Source organism: Temnothorax americanus, unplaced genomic scaffold, assembly GCF_048541705.1.
Source record: "Temnothorax americanus isolate GAGA-0224 unplaced genomic scaffold, ASM4854170v1 Scaffold22, whole genome shotgun sequence".
Lineage (NCBI taxonomy): Eukaryota > Metazoa > Arthropoda > Insecta > Hymenoptera > Formicidae > Temnothorax > Temnothorax americanus.
In genome coordinates, this window is record NW_027509360.1 from 17,771 (window position 1) to 37,507 (window position 19,737).

Consider the following 19,737-nt stretch of genomic DNA (forward strand, 5'->3'; position numbering starts at 1 on the left):
TGGACACCTACCCCCCCCCCCTCGGCGGTACCCCTTGTCAATACGATATGTTTATTAATATTTAATAAACATGTCCCGACACGCTTGTCGACCCCCCCCTCGCTCCCCCTCACCAACGAGTCGTCCTTCCCCCCCCGCTCCCCCTCACCAACAAGTTGTCGTCCCCCTCCCCGCTCCCCTCGCCACCAAGTCGTCCCCTCCCGCCCCGCCCCGGCTGACCCCTCGCTACCAAGTCGCCCCCCCCGGCTGACCCCTCGCCACCGAGTCGCCCCCCCCCCCCGCTGACCCCTCGCCATCAAGTCGCCCCCCCCCCGGCTGACCCCTCGCCGCCAAGTCGCCCCCCCCCCGGCAGACCCCTCGCCAACAAGTTGCCCCCCCCCGGCTGCCCCCCCGCCCCCAAGTCGTCCCCCCCCCGGCTGACCCCTCGCCTACGAGTCGTCCCCCCCCCGGCTGACCCCTCGCCACCAAGTTGCCCCCCCGGCGCTTCCCCCCCCCCGCCCCTCACCCCCCCTCGAAGCTCCCGAGGTAGATCTGTTATTGATATGTCTACTCGAGTATATAAAATAATACTTTGTATATTATTACAAGACAGTTGGGAACGCGCATCAAAGAGCATCGTAACCAGCTTAGTAGAAATCCGAGGAACCTTTCTGTTGTGTCACAACACCGGTTGGAGGGACATGAATTTTATTGGGACAACATTTTAATTTTGGATCGCGAGAGATCTTACTTAAGGAGAAGCATTTCGGAGATGTTTTATATTAAGCGCCAAAACAACGGCATTAACTTACGGGAGGACACGGCGGGACTTATTGTTAGTAATGATTACATGCCTGTTATTGAGGGACTTCCACACTGTTGATTCTTTTCTCACTTTAGTTTCATTTATGCCATTCCGATGCCTCATGATATTTCGTCATTGTAACTCTTGCGCCCGTCCGGATAAAGACGTTTTAACGTTCATAAGTATTACACGGAGAGATGGTGTCGTACATTTTATCAACTTGACTGTCAGGTAACTCTTGCGATTCACTTTTTAAGGTATAACTATATAATTTTGTTTAATTTATTTCTTTTTATGGAATTAAGGTAAAAGTCACGTTGAGGATACGAGATCCACACTCTCATAATCGGAGAACAGAATTTAACTGCATTTTTTACTACTTGTGACCACTGCATTTCACTCAACCAGCTATATGTACTGAGGAGGGTCCAAATCAAGGACCGAAACGTTTACTTTATTATATACATTTTATTCAATTTTTGTAATATTTTATTACTGTCGCCCGTCCATTGTCGCGAACGAGCTCTCATTTGCCTTGTTTTGTTTATTTACTTTGTATATTATTAATTTCCACAAAAAGTAGTAAAATCCTAACCAAAAGTCTTTACAAAAGAAAAAAAATACGCTAAGTACATAACAAATCAACGTATATATGTAGATTTTGAAAAAAATAGATATCTAAAATTAACTTCGTTCATCAAACATAAACGTGAGATTAATGCAATTAACCAAGTACATAATATATAGTATCAATGTTATAACTTGAATTACAATTTTTAGTACTGCTATCTATATTTTAAGTAAGAAGTACTTAGCTCTCATTTACACTTTGTTATATTAATTCGTTGGTTTTCTGCATGTATATTAATAATAAACCCTGAAATATTCAGGTAAGAAGTTAAGGAAAAACTTAACATCGAGACTCAAAAACTTGGCGTGCCCTGGGCATATTAAAATGCATTCAAAATTATAATAAAAAATATACAGTATATATTCAATAATGTGTAATTTTTAAAAACTAATAGCATTCTTAACATTTATAGTGAAGGTCAATTTATTTATTTAGGCACACCAAGTTTTTGAGTCTCAATGTTAAGTTTTTCTTTGACTTCTCACCTGGATATTTCAGCGTTTATCTATACTAATCTATACTAATTCCTTACGGGTGGTGTATGTTTGTGCGTTTTTAACTTAAAAACTATTGGACCGAATTTTTACAAGTATATGAAATAGGGGTAGAATTTTCCAGAATGTGCTATAGGGTGTGTAGTTTTTCGTTACCGATTTTCTGGAAACCGATTTTTTTAATTCTTTAATTTTTATATATATAAATAAATAAATAAATAAATAAATTATAATAGTAAAGTATTTTACATAAAACAGGTTAACATTTGTCAAAATTAGTTAACAAATAGATTTTCTTCGCCAGTGAATAAAATACAATAATGAATAAACTTTCTTGACTGTACTATATCTGACATAACGCTTCTTATCGTACAGCGTGGCGAGAAGTTTGTCCTGCCGTTTGCCGGGTGGTTTATCGCGCGTCGGACAGAACGGTAGGTCAGCGTGCGCGTCGTGTTTATTCTGCGGATACTCTAGATCGACTTCGAGAATGTAACCCGTGGGCGAATCCAAAGCGATCGCGCTAAACTCGAAATTCGAGACGTCTTCGACCCATCGAAAGTCTGCATAAGGCAATGGTTGACACATTGCCCAGCCGTACAAGTTGTTTACGTCGAAATACATCAGGTATGACGATGGTTTCGATGTATCGTAAGATTGCATGTACCTGTTATTGGCCAGCGCGTATCTGCCGGAACATTGACTCAGACCACCGCGTATACCGCGTTCGATGAACATGACCATGTCAATGTCCGTGAGCAGTTCGAAATTGATACCCGTATGCTTCAACATAGCGTCCCACGTAAACCCCGGTAGAGTGTAATAATACGCCGGATCGAGTCCATAACTCGCGACGCAGCTATCGCGAAAATTTTCAAAGATATCGGCCAACAGCAAGACATCGATCTTTAGATACAGATCGCTGTAGTCACCGAGCGTTCGAATGGAGAACCGCTGCCAGACGTTGACGGCGTGCGCGTAATCGCTCTCGGATACGGTGTCGCCTGTCAATGAACTGTAAAACGAGTCGCGCGATGGTAGACACGCATCCTCCAACTTTTCGACGCAGTCAATGTACTCGTACGGAAAGACACCTTTTCGCGTCAATAATTCGAAATCTTGGTCGGATAACGCGGAAAATTTTGAACGTATAATTTTTAACTTATCCTTATCGAGGAAGGATGCTAATTTTTCGAGACTCGTGCTAAGAAATTTGTACGAGTCGATGAATCTTAATTTGATGCAATTTTGGTAGTTTTTATCCTCAGTGCTTTTGACGTTTTTCGTAAATGAAATGTATTTTTCCTTCGTGATTGGAAGTAAGTCTACGCGTCCTTCGTAGGCTGTAGCTATTTCCTTGATAATAAAATGCGCGTCGTAACCCGATAAATTATGAAAAATTATTGGAATGAAGTGAGAATTTTTATAATTTAAGTTACAATTAGAATGCGCGGGACCTCTATAACGACCGGTCAAGTGACAGTGATCGCGTACGCGCACGTCGTCTGGCTCGAACGGTTTTTCGCACACGTGACAGTGCGTTGCGCTGTTAAATTTTTTCCACTCGTCTCGCGTAAAATCCGCCATGGGTATATTATCGGACAAGATGTTCTTTACGTCGTGTGGTTAACGTCTTAGTTCCTCGGCGAACGACGCGACGCAATCCTTATCGCGACGAAATCGATACGCGGATAACGAGTCGTCGTACGAGCACCGCACGTAATATCCTATGCTAAATACCCGATGATGTTGAGACGTGTATGTGGACGTTGTCGGATCCGCATCCGTTTTCTCGAGGGTACATTCCAGGTCGGCGTATACGACATATGGAACTCGTTCCTTCCTGCTGTGATTCTTGAATCTCAGCCACTTGTCATCCTCGCTCGGTAGTCGGATGGCACAGTTGTTTATCTCTCGGCAGTCTACTCCGTGGGCTCCCAATTTCTCGCTCGAATGAAAATAATGTAAACATCTGCAAAAAAAAAAACAATTTTGAAAATTATTAAATAAAAAAATAAAATATTTTATAATTTTATTAAAAGGAGTATAAGTACTCACCGATCGCAAATGTATTTTCGACCATTGTACCTGCTCAATTGCGAGCTCACGAGGCGGGATAGATTTTTTATCCACGCGAAATGTCCCACGTTGTCGTCTCGCGGGTCCTGCACGTACAACAGATTTACGTGCTTTTCTTTCTTCCGGTCGGTGAACCGTATCGGGAGAACGTTTGGCGTCTTCTCTCCTTCGATGGCATACACATTGATGGATATATTGTTGTGATTTTCAAAATTTTTAATCTGTTTCAAAGTCATTGGAAACTCAATGCCTTGTAAATTTAATACTGTTGTGTAATCAGGGTACGAGGATTCCCGATATGTATGATCCTGGACAGGATACAGCGCGGCGACCACTGACCACGCGAAGCACGCATTGTCCATCGATTGCACGTTGATCACCGCTTTTTTTGATTTAATTTTTTGCGGTAAATTGATGTAACATCCCGCGCGCAAAGGATTGTACTTGTTCACGTTCACTGTCAAATTGAGTATACGCGACAACGCCCATCCGCTATCGCGTTCCTGAAACTCTTCGAGACGCGATAAAGTAGGCTCGATAACGTGTAGCTCGTACCACTCGCGCAGATCGGACGCACGAAAGAGTTCACGGTTTCCCGTGCTGACACTTTTGTTTGCACGTTTGTCACCCGTCACAAACTCGCCGTTGAACACGGTGTTTATTTTTACACTTGCGTGTCTTTGCACGACGTTCCGCACACGATCGAGCACGATGACTTCGGCGTCTTCGAGAAATTTTCGCGGTTCGATGTAATTGATATTTATCACCGCACCGGTCAATACACGCCATTCGAACGCGGCATCGATCTCTCGCCAAACGAGTCTTTCCGCGTTTTCGTTACCGCTACTACTGCCCGCCGCGTGCTCACCACCGATATGTACGAACCGTCTCTGTAATAGAGTCTTCGCACCATCAAGTCGCGCGATTCTTGCCACTAAAGATGACCTGTTTCCGACAGTCTGAGAGCCGTCTGAGACCAGCGGACGTTTGGAACGACAGTCTTCTTCGAGCTGCTCAATAAACTTCTCGCATCGCTGTTCCCATGCGAGATATTCGTCCAAGGTAGCGATTTGGTTGGATCCTTCCACCAGGTCGCGTTCCGTTTTATCGAGATGTTCCATGTTTTTTTTTAGTACTGTCTTTTTTTTTTTTAAATCACGTTACATTCTTCGATGGAGCACTTGCTCATCTCCCTCATCGTGAAAAATATTCTTCTGTATTGAATACTTGACACAAAAAATTTCACCCTCGAATATGAACGTTCGCGTCGCGAAAACTAGCCGAAGACTGATCCACAAGATGTGGATCCATAATCATCCTGGCGACAACGGATGCTATGCGTTCGTATAATTATCGTTAGACATATTTTGTTTATACATTCCAGCAGCCGGATATCGGCGCTCGCTTTTTGTAATATGCCGCGCCATAACCGAATACCGCCGCGACGGTTAAATCGTAATCGGCAGCGGCTCTTCCTAGAAAAAAACATGAAGAGGACTCCGCAACGGTTAAATCGTCATCGGTGACACATTTTATCAATTGTTTACCTCGGTTATTTTATCTTCAAACCGTCGTCGGACCATCGACGTTCGCTTTTGTAGTGAGACGCCGTAACCGAATGGCGGCTCGCATGTTCTAGAAGGGTGAGATCATTGCGGAGTCAAATGTCTAACTCGCTGTTTTGTTTATATTCGCTGATAAAATTCCAGCAGCCGAACGGCGCCTTTGTAATACCCCCGCGCCGATAAAGTGACGACACCCCCCCTCTTGGCGGTACCTCTTGTCAATACGATATGTTTATTAATATCTAATAAACATGTCCCGACACGCTCGCCGACCTCTCCCCCCCCGCTTCCCCTCACCAACGAGTCGTCCTCCCCCCCTCGCTCTCCCTCGCCCTCGAGTCCCCCCCCGGCAGACCCCTCGCCAACAAGTCGTCCCCCCCCGGCAGACCCCTCGCCCTCGAGTCCTTCCCCCCCCGCCTTGCTCCCCCCTCGTCTTCAAGCCCTCCCCCCCCGCCCTGCTACTCCTCATCCACGAATCGTCCCCCCCCGCCTCCCTCCCCCTCGCCATCGAGCCCTACCCCCCCCGCCCCGCTCCCCTCCCCCACGAGTCGCCCCCCCCGCCACGCCCCCCCTCGCCTTCGAGCCCTCCCCCCCGCCCCGTTTCCCCCTCGTCCTCGAGCCCTCCCCCCGCCCCGGCTGACCCCTCGCCAACAAGTCGTCCTCCTCCCCCCGGCAGACCCCTCGCCAACAAGTCGTCCCCTCCCGGCAGACCCCTCGCCCTCGAGTCCTTCCCCCCCGCCCCTCACCCCCCCTGAGATCCCCGGCCTAGAACTGTTATTGATATATCTACTTGCAATTAAAAACATGTGATTATTTAAAAAAAATTGCAAAAAAAACTAAGCTTTTATTTATTTTTTTATCTATATTATTTGTGTAGCATATAAATATAAAGATATATATCAATCAATTAATCTTTATTTCACTCTCCTCCCGGGGTTGGAAAGGCGTTTTTTTTTTTCAGTAAAAACGTTCCCAAAAACTTTTACAAATTCTGTTATACAAATAAAATCATATACATTATACATTCAATCATATTAATCATATACATTTTATATCTATAATATAATTTTTCTCATTTCTTCTTTCCCCGACCTGGTCACTGAGCGACCTCACATCTCATTTCCCTTCCCTTCGTCTTCCATCCGGCACCCTTCTGGTCATCTCTTTCAGCTTCCTTGAATTCCGCACCTCTCTGATTTCCTCCTTTCTGTCGCTGCTCTTCTCTTTTCTTTCCGGCTCTCTCCCTCCTTTTGTTCGATGCCTTCCTTTTTTCTTATTCTACGTTCACTCTGCAAATAACTGCATTAAGGCTTCTGGTCCCTGAGCCCATGGTGGAAGAAAACAAGGTGAGTCAAGTCAGGCGATCAATTTTCGTTCGCTTTGCGCAACTCACCAAATCCGCCATCTTGTTTCACAAACACATGCTTGATCGTGTATACGTGTTGTATAACAAGCTATTGACAGCTGTGATCTGAGAATTGTCAAAACTTCTAAAAAGGTGTATTTATTTATTCAGATAGTTTCTTCGGTGACTTTTTCGACAGGTAATTTCATTTTTAATTTGTTATTTTGATATGGAAGTTTGGCACGGTAAAGAACCTCTCGAATACAGTACTGAACGAACATCAGTGCGAAGAGATTAGGAAACCTAACCTGTCAATAAAATATCATTTTCCAGATTTCCAGATTTATTTTCCACCAATCATGGTCTACTGCGCTATTAAAGGGTGTAAGAATGATTCGAAAAAAACGAAAAATTCCAGCTGTGGAAAAATAAGTTATTTTCGTTTTCCCAAAAATCAACTTTGGAAAGAATGGGTGAAATTCTGTGGGAACCCAAAAATTAATCTAGCAACTGGTGAGTGAAAATACTCGATAAAATCGGAACTTAATCGTCTGTTCATTATGATTATCATCATTATCATTTAAAAAAATATTTCATTCCGCAGCGAGAGTATGTTCAGTTCATTTTCCGGAAGGTGCGTACCGAGAAAAAACATGGGTGCAACAACAGTATCCTGAACTAATGAGATGTGAGTCGCGTCTGAAAGATGATGCTGTACCATTCAAATTTTTGGCTTCCGAATTTTCCACAGCTTGTACCAAGCTCACGTCGCAGGGCATAATTGAAATTGACTGCAACGAAAATTCCATTGTGTCACTGGGAGAAACTAACATCACTTTTCAATTAACAAGCTTGGAAATTCAAGATTCAATTCCAGCCGGTAGCTCTCAATCAGAAGACTTCATCGAAGACAGCAATCAATTGGAATTATTAGAAAAATTAGAAAGGTTGAAAAAAGAAAATAAAAATCTAAAAGAATTACTTTATCAAAAAGTTCGATCGATCAATGAGAAAGACAAAGTAATTCATGAGAGAGACAAAATTATAAATGAGAAAGATGAAATTATTAATAAGAAAGATAAAATTATCAATGTGAAAGAAAAAATACTTGAGAAAAAAGAAAAACTACTCGAAAAGAAAGATAAAACTCTTGGCGTGAAAGAGAAGACTATAAGCAAATGTCAGAGGCAGGAAAAAAAATATAAGAAAATATTGAATAGAATTTTTACACCTGGACAGATTAAAATGCTCACCAATGAAAATCAAAAACAAGTTAAATGGTGTGCTGATGATATTACAACAGCCATGTCTTTACATAGTGTCAGTCCCAGAGCTTATAGATTCATACGAAAAACGATGAAAGTCCCTCTACCTTCGGTATCAACTTTAAGAAATTGGGCTCAGAAGTTCGATGTAACACTAGGAATCTTGAACGATGTTCTGCGCATCATGAAACTGAAAGGAGAGAGTACGACTGTTTTCGAGAGGCTTACAATTTTGTCCTATGACGAAGTGTACATATCAAATGACATTGCAATCAATCGACGAGATGAACAAATCGTTGGACCGCATAAAACAACTCAGGTAGTTATGGCTAGAGGACTGTTCAGTAAATGGAAACAGCCAGTGTTTTATGATCATGACCGAGCAATGGACAAAAAACTGTTGGACAATATTATTATGAAATTGTACGAAAGTGGATTCACAGTCGTGGCAACGACATCCGATTTGGGATCAAGTAATTCAACTGTAAAAAATTCTTAAAAAATCGGGACTGAAGGAAATCAACAGTGCTATTTTGAACATCCGAGTGACAATAAACTCCTCATTCACGTATTTGCTGATGTACCTCACTTGATAAAATTAGCACGAAATCACTTTCTCGATAGTGGTTTTTTTACAAAGGAATTCATCTTACGAAAAAAGTCTTAGAGCAGATTTTGCAGTACAGAGGGGAAGGTGATGATGTGACTATGGCCTACAAGTTGACAAAAAAACATTTAACTGTAAGAGGTACCGAACGACAAAGAGTTTCTATGGCCGTACAAGTGTTTTCGAATTCCGTTGCTGCTAGTATTAAAACCTTTGGTACGAAAGGTTATATTGAAAATTGGGAAACTGCTTCTTATGTTGTGCAACTCTTCAATGACTGGTTCGATGTTTTAAACAGCCGAAAAATGTATGGGACGCATAAAGGACTTCACGCGTATGGCATTGAGCTTGAATATCAGAATCGAATCTTACGAGAAATGGATCAATTCATCAAGGAGATGAGAGTAGGCACACATAAATCAATGATTCCTTTTCAACGAGGAATTTCTGTGGCATGTAATTCTCTGCCAAGTTTGTTCAATTACTTGCAAGATACCTTCGGCCACAATCAAGTTCAATATCTAATGACTTATCGCTTAAATCAGGATGTATTGGAAAACACCTTTTCATATATTCGCCGTATGGGAGGCAATAATGATCATCCTAACGCGCTTGGATTCCAACATCGGCTTCGGTGGTACATCCTTGGGAAATACTCGATGGATTTCTTTTCACTCCAGGCTAACACTGTTCCTGTTGACAAAGATTCGAGTTTGATTAATGCGTACGATATTTCCAACTACATGGCGGATGACGCCTATGTTTTAACCACTATTTTTCCGGAAAATTCGTCAATCAAAGAAAATAGTGAATCAACGGAAACAGAGGAATCGGAGGAATTGGAGGCAAGAGAAGATCCTGCACATATCGCTGATTGTGAATCATTGAGAATTACCGAGGGATTCGCATATTCTCCTATAGAGATAGATGATAATTCTGAAGGTTAATATTCAATTAAAAAATAATAATGAACTATGATTTAATTCGCTACTTTTTTTTACATTTTTTAATTCGCTTTTTTTAAACCAATTTTGTACAGAAAAAAATCATGAATTCTACGAACGAAAATGGAGGAACAAACTATGTTCTCTTCGGATAAAAATCAAGGAAAATAATTTAATGATTTGCAACTTTTGTCAATTTGTTATCATCAAATCACTTCCCTCACCATCATCGTCACCAACTTGGCACGAGAATGGTATCAAGGAAAACATTTTGTAATTTCAAAATATATCAATTTATATTTTTTTGTTAGCTTCGAATATAACTAGCTACAAGCCATCTAGTCAAGAAATAGATCTTTTGAGCCAATTAGAAATTGTTGATGCCCAGGAGTGGAACGCTGAACAAGGTTTGAAGTATGTGACCGGTTATGTTGCCCATCGTTTTAAAGAAAAATATTCGTTCTTGGAAGATAAAAGTAAAATGTTGGTCGCAACTGAAGAAGAAAATTATATTTCATCTTATCAAGGGGAGGTCTGACTCATCCCTCTGAGGTATTCTTGGACGCAGCAAAAATAATGGAGCAAGAATTCAAAAAATTCCATCAGAAAAGTTTGAGTCCAGAAAAATACATTTTCAAGAAAGTCACCGAGCTCGTGGAAAAACGAGTGAAAAATATTCCACACGAGGTTTTGCTTTGTTTGGTTAGGACCAGAACCTACATTAGATTAAGAGTATTAAACAAACTTATTTGTGACGAAAATAGGAAAAGAAAAGAGAAGAAACTGACGAAAATTTGTAATAAAAAATAATTTTAATTTCATGTCAACTTTTTTTCTGTTCAGACCTTAAGGAAAGCTCAACTTTATTATAAGAATCCTTTCTTTTTCTTTATTTTTGTTTTGATGCAGTTGCTTTTGGAAAAAATTAGTTATTCCTTTTTAATTGTTCATTATTTCTTTATTTCTTTCCACTTGTTTATGCAAGAAAATGTATTTTATTCATTCTATTATTTTGAATATCGGCTGGTTTCCCGGCAGTAATGGCTGACCTGGTGGCAGCTTTCTATTGGTCGGTGGCATCACGCTGCGCCTTGACTCACCTTGTTTTCTTCCACCATGCCTGAGCCGAGAACTCTCCGTTGACGGTGGCGACGTACCGTCGAGACAGAAATAAGAACTCTCTCCAATGGAGAATTCTGTCCTTTGTGACATGTTGACAACCTATTTTGCGTTACGTTATATTTCTTTATTATTCGCGCTGTACTTGTGCTATAACGTTTAACGTATTCGTGAAACTCGTGAAATTTAACGTATGGTAAAGATTTGCAAGAAATACATATGCGGAAGGAACATTCTCCACTCCTTTCGAGTCGTCAATTGACTTGTTTTTCTGTATGTTTAGGCTTCGTTTTATGGCTGTTTGTTTATTGTCGAGGGAAAAGGAAAATATCCGTTAAATTTTAGAAGTGTGCTAAAACGATCTATAATGATTTTTTATTGAAATGTCTTTTTATTTCGGAAAATACCGCAACATAAAATAGGGTAATTTCTCGCCTCGATAGCAAGAAATTCAATATGGCCGCGGTGACTACCCAGGAGCCTTAAGGGTCGACAGGAGTCACGGCCGAACTCCGAATTGATGTTGGAGACCTCGCGCGGTGACAATACGAAACTTCGTTTCAGTGTCGCCAATGTCGAGAAACTAACTTCTGGTTTTATGTGTGAATACGCACACACACCATTGAACTGCTCACGCGGACGCACGGTAGAAAGACATATGCTAAGACTGCGGCGTTGCCGCGTCTGTGCGGCGTTGCCGCGTGCTCCCCGCTTTAGCAATACGGCCTGAAAAATGCTTTCTGGCCGTCCGTAGCAGAAGGCAGTAACGTACCAAGGCCAACAAGCACCCGCTTTAGATAAATTTTGTGTTTTGCTGATGTATTTAGAAAATTTACAATAAACTAGAATGATTTATCAAAATGTTTTTATATCAGCGGTGCACACGTACTTTTGTTGTTAAAATTTTGCAGCAAATATTGAGATTCTGATGTATTAAAAAATTAGATGGATAATAATGTTGATAAACACTCCTTTTTTTTTTATGTTATAAAACTTTATTTTAACATTATACAAAATTATTTTACAATAAGTTTTATTTCTGTAATATTATATGTAAGTTAATATCACATATGTCATAATTATACATATTATTATGAGAACACTTTGCAATAAGTATGTATGTATATATATATATATATATATATATATATATATATATATATATACAATCATGCAAGTATTTGCGACAATTTTTCGTCAAATAATGTTTAAAATAATTTTATTGCAAAACTACGCAATTAGGCAGTTCTGTAATGAAAAAAATGAGAAGAAAAATAAAATAATGACTTTTTTACTTGCTATAGTTTTTATATAGTCACTCTTTCAAATACTACAATATCAGAAATGTTAAATAAATGAGAATTAAACATATTATTACGAGAACACTTTGCAATAAGTATGTGTATATATATATGACATATATGTCATATATATATATATATGACATATATGTGATATAACTTACATATAATATATTACAGAAATAAAACTTATTGTGAAATATTTTCGTATAATATGAAATAAAGTTTTATAACATTAAAAAAAAGAACAAAAAACGGAGTGTTTAATTAACATTATTATCCATCTAATTTTTAAATACATCAGGCTCTCAATAATTGCTGCAAAATTTTAACAACAAAAGTACATGTGCACCGCTGATATAAAATCATTTTGATAAATCATTCTAGTTTATTGTGGATTTTCTAAATACATCAGCAAAACACAAAAATCATCTAGGTTTTCATTTATGTCTTGCATGTATGTTGAGATAGGTACTGCACCTCTCTGGCCACCTTCTAATGCATAGAGCATACAGTCTTATCCAATATAATACCGACTTTATTTTGGTATACTATTTAATATCTTATTGATGTTTACTGTGCTTTTCTATTATTCAATTTTATAATTTTGTAATTTTTATTTATAACTCATATTTACATAATATTGAGATTCTGATGTATTAAAAAATTAGATGGATAATAATGTTGATAAACACTCCTTTTTTTATGTTATAAAACTTTATTTTAACATTATACAAAATTATTTCACAATAAGTTTTATTTCTGTAATATTATATGTAAGTTATATATCTATATCTATAAAGGAAGATGTCCTGACTGACTGACTGACTGACTGACTGACTGACTGACTGATTGACTGACTGACTGACTGACTCATCAACGCCCAGGCCAAACCCCTGAACCTAGAGACTTGAAATTTGGAGGGTGTATTCCTCTCATGACGTAAGCATCCACTAAGAAAGGATTTTTAGAAATTCCACCCCTAAGGGGGTGAAAAGAGGTAAAATGTGTTTTTTTCACGATTGTTTTGACTGACTGACTGACTGACTCATCAACGCCCAGCCCAAACCCTTGAACCGAATTTTTACCAAAAGTATATGAAATAGGGGTAGAATTTTCCGGGGAGTGCTACTATGTGTATAGTTTTTTGTTATCGATTTTCTGGAAACCGATTTTTTTAATTTTTCCTATTTTTCGAAAAATAATTGATCAAATCTCAACAAATTATAGATCAAACAGGGATAGAATTTTCCGAGGAGTACTATGAAATGTATAATTTTTCTACTATGAAATGTATAATTTTTCGTTACCGATCTTTTGGAAGCCGGTATCAAAATTTTTTCAATTATTTTCCGAGGAGTACTGTGAAATGTATAATTTTTCGTTACCGATTTTTTGGAAGCCGGTATCGAAATTTTTTCAAATAATTTTTACCAAAAGTATGACTGTCCTGACTGACTGAAGAAATAAGGGGGTGAAAAGGGGTAAAATGTGTTTTCACGACTGTCCTGACTGACTGACTCATCAACGTCCAGAAAAAACTTTATTTTTTATGGACCTGTAATCCAAAGTGGAAGGATATAACAAATGCATTATTGCCTGGGCAAAAAACTCACGATCGACACGACATTATAGCAAGGGTATTTCATCTTAAGGTGAAGAAAATGATGGCTCTATTGAATAAAGGTAGTCTGTTTGGAAAAGTGTGTTGCTATATGTACTCTGTGGAGTGGCAAAAGCGAGGTCTGCCTCACATACACATATTGCTGTGGCTAGAGCAGCGCATCTTCTCTGATATGATCGACAAAGTCATCTGTGCGGAAATACCTAATCCTTTAAAAGACTCTCTTCTACACAATATCGTTAAAGCCAACATGATTCATGGTCCATGCGGGGGCTTAAACCACAATTCGCCTTGATGAAAGATGGTAGCTGCAGTAAGAGGTATCCGCGAATATTTAAAAATGACACTCAGACAGGAGGGCGGGCGATGGATACCCACCGTTATCGGAGATAAAGATAAAAACGGGTTTTGAATGACAGTTCTTTAAAACGTTGTTTTTTAAACAGCTGTACATAATTTTGCACAAAATTGTACTTTTAAGTACGACATTCCTATAGAATGTTTCCCTTGGCAAAACAAAATCAAACAACTTTTTCTATTTTAAAAATTGTGTAAAAAATGTAGAAGAAATATATATATTATTATTTCATTAAATACATATATGTATATATGTGTATTTAATCCGTGGTTATAAATTAAGTTTTATATCTGTTTTTTTTGTAATAACATTATTTATATCGATTTTGATTTTATTATAACATATTTCTTTTGTTAATTTCAAAAATTGGCTGTAGTCGTAATAGTTTGGATGATTTCTGAAATATTTTTGCTATAAACCAGGTAGCAGACAGTCGTCATAATGACGTGATTTTTACGTCATTTTATGACGTATATGTTACGTCATTTATTCCTAGAGTTTAACGTAAAAATGACGTATTTTACACGGTCCTAAGTCACATCCCAAAGACGTCATTTTCTGACGTTTTATTGACGGCAAAAATGGGTTCAATGTACGACATACCGGTTTCTAGAAATGTTTTTTATGAAATTAAAATTTTAAAACTTGAAAATTTTGATTTTGTCTACTTATTGATAAACGTTTATAAAAATATGTTCTTTTTCTTTATTTAAGAAAAAAAAAGTTTTTTTAACTGTTTCGTTACATGCCATGTGCATATAGACGCTCTCTCAAGGCGGTCACGTCACCCACCCATCCTAGTACAGTACCGCGTCGGAGTCGCTTGACTTCGATGATCCAGTGGACAGTGACGATCTTCTCACCCTGATGCTTTCTTATTAACTGTACTTATCTATAAAACAGGTACATCTTTAAAGTGTTCAAAAATCTTGTAATAATATCTTCTTGATAGTTATAACACTGCATGAAGTAGTTGTCATAAAACTATAATTACACACGCAACTAGATCCACTTATACCATAAATTCACCACGTCAATCATAAAATTACGAAACACTTTATAAATGAATATTCCTGTGAAAAATACTGTGAAAAATATGCCATTTTTACGTTAAACTTTAGGAATAAATGACGTAACATTAACATGCGTCATAAAATGACGTAAGAATCACGTCATTATGACGACTGTCTGCTACCTGGGTAGTCACGTAAACGTCTATATAATGTCATTTTACAAAGTCTTTTTGACGTATTAAAACATGACGTTAAATATACGTCACTTAATCGACGAATGACGTTACTGACCAATTATGACCAAATATTGACGTCAAAATGACGAGTGCTTGCTACCCTGGAATGTTATTATTTTCAGTATTATAATAAATAAAACATGTGCATTTTTTTCCGATTAAACACTAGAAATACCAAAAGCTATTTTCAACCGTTTCTATTTTTTAATATCCTGTTTTTTATTGTAAAAGTAGAAAATGTAGATTATAATAAAAAAATTATTCGATGTTTTTAACATAATTAATGTAACATTACTTTTAAAAATTGAAACGGTAGAAAATTATTTGATATTTCTAGTGTAAAGGTTACTTTAGACAATCTAATATAATTCACGTCAGAAGAATTAATTCTATTTGTTATGTTTTGTATTTTGTAATCTAGAGAACATTTGAAGATGTATAATTAATGTATGTATGTATACATATGTCTGTATCTGTATATATTTTTTTACATGTACCTCTAATTTTTTGAATGTTTTTTTATATATGCAATTTTGTCACAAACTGTCGTGAATTATAAATCGTGTAAATTAAAACTAATACTCTTTTAATATCTTTTCTTTTTCTATGTTCTGTCCTGTATATTTTTGTCTATCCTTTTATATTTTTTTTATGTCTATCCTTTATACCAATTCTATGTCTCTCTCTATCTTTCTCTTTCTTTGTTCTATTTGTATTCGTAGGAAATGTAAAGAATTGTTTTCTTTAATATTAAAGAAAACAATTTTTACATTTTCTCTTGACGGAAAAGACCACCGCACCTTCTCGCGGTTTCCGTTGAGCAACAATATGTACGTTGTGTCCATGCATTTATTTGAGAACAATTACAATAAATTTATCATATTGTTGCACAAATAATTTATTCCTTTTTTAAATTTTATATTACATGTATTTGCCATTAGCAAAGTAATTATACTATCAAAACAATATTTCTAAAACAAACAATATATAATTTAATGTTTTATTTCACTTTTCTTGTGTTAACAATAATTTATTTTCTACATTAATAACATGATTTTTTTTAGAAGAAAGCGTACATATTGGCCAAGAGTGGATTTCTATTATTTACGCTTTTTCTGTTTTTTATTTCTTATATACAGTTTATTTTCAAAATAAAGATAATATAGTTTTATTAGATATTATTTATGTAATTGATCAATTTTACTAACATTTTTTGTTATTAGTTTCATTACTTATTTTAAATAAGAGACACACGATAGTGTTTCACGCCTAGTGTGGGAAGGGATATTTTATTGTCATATGCAATGTCATAATATATATTTTATTCATAAATCAACATCAGAAGGGAAACGCGAGACATAACAGACGAGTCAAGTCAGCCGACGCGCTAACGCATATGAACGCATACGCCGACTTTCGGACCGGCTATCGGCTATGGCTATGGCTATGCTTATGTATGCGCTCTTCTACCCGCCCGAAGCTGGCCGAGCCGCGCCGAGTCGCCGGTCGCCGCCGAGCGCCCAGCGCACACGTACACGGCTCCGTCAGCTGTGTGCGTGTCCCCACCAGGCGCGCAGGCAGCGGGCAAACAGCACCATTGGCACCTCTGAACACAGCCCTTGTCAGTATGTTACCACGGAAATTCCCCATAAGCTGCTCTTACTAGTGAGAATCGTTTGTCCCAAAGTTTAGCCTAATTACGTAATGAATCTCATTAAAATTAGGCTCATTTTAATCAGTAAGATCAGCCGCAAGCTGGTACAGAGCCGGATTTTGCATTTTGGCTCTTAAAAATTTATTATAAATAAAATACGGACTCGCAGCTGACCCAACCTGACCCGTGTCTAGCTGCGCGTTTCCCCACATTTATTATAAATTTTATTTCGATCCTTTTTCCAAAATCCGGCTCTGTACCAGCTTGCGGCTGATCTTACTGATTAAAACGAGCATAAGTAAAATGAGATTCGTTAATTAATTAGGCTAAACTTTGGGAAAAACGAATCCGTAATTCCCGACCGGCCGACAGAGGTCTCCACTCTTACTCCTGTCGACCCTTAAAGGAAGTCTACCACGAGCGGCGTCAACGACAGAAGTTTTGGAAATATACCGAAACGCGAAACGCGATTCGTACAATTCCAAGCCAGCGATTGGTCGATCGCTCCGAGCGTATATTTGATACGATATACGATGGATATCTTTAGGACTTTAGACTTTAGACACAGATGATCGGCGCTGACGGCGCTGCTGTCACCGGTCACGGCGGTCACCGCTGGTCACTGACCACTGAAAGGCCAGGCGAAGGCGGCGAAGCTGTCTGTCGATTGTCCGGTAAATGTAACAAATACGTTATTGTGTCGAGTCTCACGAGTCTCGGATCGCGATGGGGATACTGGAGAAGATCTCGGAAATCGAGAAGGAGATCGCGCGCACGCAAAAGAACAAAGGTGAGCGTCGTCACGCGTCGCGTTGCTTTCCTTAACCTGTCCCTGTCCGTCCGCACCGTTTCTCAATTTTGCGGTTGCGAGCGACGGTCGACTGAGCGAAAAGGCACGAAAAGACGAGATATTTAAATACGATCGAGACGATTGTATTCGCGAAATTTGATTGCAGCCACCGAGTATCATCTGGGCTTGCTGAAAGCGAAGCTCGCCAAGTACAGGTCTCAGCTTCTGGAACCGACAAAAAAGTCTGAAAAAGGCGAAGGTTTCGACGTGCTGAAGTCGGGAGACGCCAGAGTCGCGTTAATCGGCTTCCCGTCGGTTGGCAAATCGACTCTGCTCAGCACTTTGACCGCCACTGAGTCGGAGGCTGCGTCTTACGAATTTACTACCCTGACGTGTATCCCCGGTGTTATCGAGTACAAGGGTGCCAATATACAATTGTTGGACTTGCCTGGTATAATCGAAGGAGCGGCACAGGTAAACGGACTACGCAGGCTGGAAATTGTCTGGATATCTTCCACAAGATAACTGTCGATACGTCGAGTGGATTTCTAAAATCATTCTGAAATGATTTTATTGTAGGGAAAAGGACGAGGTAGGCAAGTCATATCCGTCGCTAGAACGGCGGATTTGGTACTTATGATGTTGGACGCGACCAAGCAGGACGTTCAACGGCAACTTTTGGAGAAAGAGCTGGAATCGGTCGGGATTAGACTCAACAAGAAAAAACCAAATATATATTTTAAAGTGAAAAAGGGCGGCGGCTTAGCCTTCAACTCAACGTGTCCTTTGACGAAAGTAGATGAAAAACTAGTTCAAATGATTCTGCACGAGTATAAAATCTTCAATGCCGAGGTGCTGTTTCGCGAGGACTATAGCGCGGACGAATTGATCGATGTTATCAATGCAAACCGAGTATACTTGCCCTGCCTTTACGTATATAATAAGATAGATCAAATATCGATAGAGGAAGTCGATCGAATCGCTAGGCAACCTAACGGCGTCGTAGTTAGGTGAGATATTGAACGCTCAAAAATATTCAGATTGTTACGAGCACGAATCTTCGTGTCTTTCGCACGTCTTTTTGTTATTCGTAATTTGTACTACGTAATTTCCCACAGCTGTAATATGAAGTTGAATCTTGACTTTCTGCTGGAAATACTATGGGAATATCTGAGCTTGATAAGGGTGTACACAAAAAAACCTGGACAGCCGCCTGATTTTGAGGACGGTTTAATATTGAGGAAAGGAGTGACGGTGGAGCACGTGTGTCACGCGATTCACCGTACTCTTGCCCAGCAATTCAAATACGCCCTTGTATGGGTAAGTTATTAGATATCCATAATTATCTGCGTATATCGTTATACTATATTGATATTTAATTTAGTTTCTAAATACACGCGTCACGTAAATTATGCCTTTGTCGTGCCTTTTTAGGGTACGAGTACCAAATATTCGCCTCAGCGAGTAGGATTGCAGCATGTGATGCACGATGAGGATGTCGTACAAATAATGAAAAAATAAATTCCAACAAAATTTATAAATCCGTTCGTGAGAAAATGTGAATAGCGATATAGGCCTTACTTAGCCTTTCGTGTACAACAAAAGTATGAGCGAGCTGCTACACCGGCAAACTTTAACCGTAAAATTTAACGGTTTTAGGATGTATGTATTTGAATTACCTATTTTAAGAAGCTTGTGGTTTGCAGACCTTGTTCCAATAAAATTTGTAAGAACAAATGTAACTAATGTTAATTACTTATTTAAATACGAAAAAAATATATGGATTTATTATTTATTATACAGGGATAAGCCTTAATTAGAGTAATATATAAACAAAAGAAAAAGACAAGAGCATATAATTCATCTCGTCTCATCTGTCTGGGAGAGACTTGCTCGGGAAGAGTTTTTCTCTCAGCTTGCGGAAAAAA

At 38.8% G+C, this 19,737-nt stretch overlaps 2 protein-coding genes across 2 annotated transcripts; one reads left to right on the top strand and one right to left on the bottom strand.

The window, feature by feature from the left end:
• Positions 1 to 3,963: 3,963 nt before the first annotated feature.
• Positions 3,964 to 5,738, bottom strand: LOC143898092 (uncharacterized). Its single transcript, XM_077407217.1, has one exon. It carries the CDS (start codon positions 5,107 to 5,109, stop codon positions 3,964 to 3,966), a length of 1,146 nt encoding a protein of 381 aa, XP_077263343.1. The 5' UTR covers positions 5,110 to 5,738.
• An 11,885-nt stretch (positions 5,739 to 17,623) lies between these two features.
• On the top strand, positions 17,624 to 19,607 carry LOC143898032 (developmentally-regulated GTP-binding protein 2). The gene is made up of 5 exons (XM_077407062.1): positions 17,624 to 17,809; positions 17,976 to 18,283; positions 18,389 to 18,819; positions 18,928 to 19,129; positions 19,244 to 19,607. The coding sequence occupies exons 1-5, from the start codon at positions 17,746 to 17,748 to the stop codon at positions 19,328 to 19,330; spliced, it is 1,092 nt and encodes a 363-aa protein (XP_077263188.1). The 5' UTR covers positions 17,624 to 17,745; the 3' UTR covers positions 19,331 to 19,607.
• Positions 19,608 to 19,737: the final 130 nt, after the last annotated feature.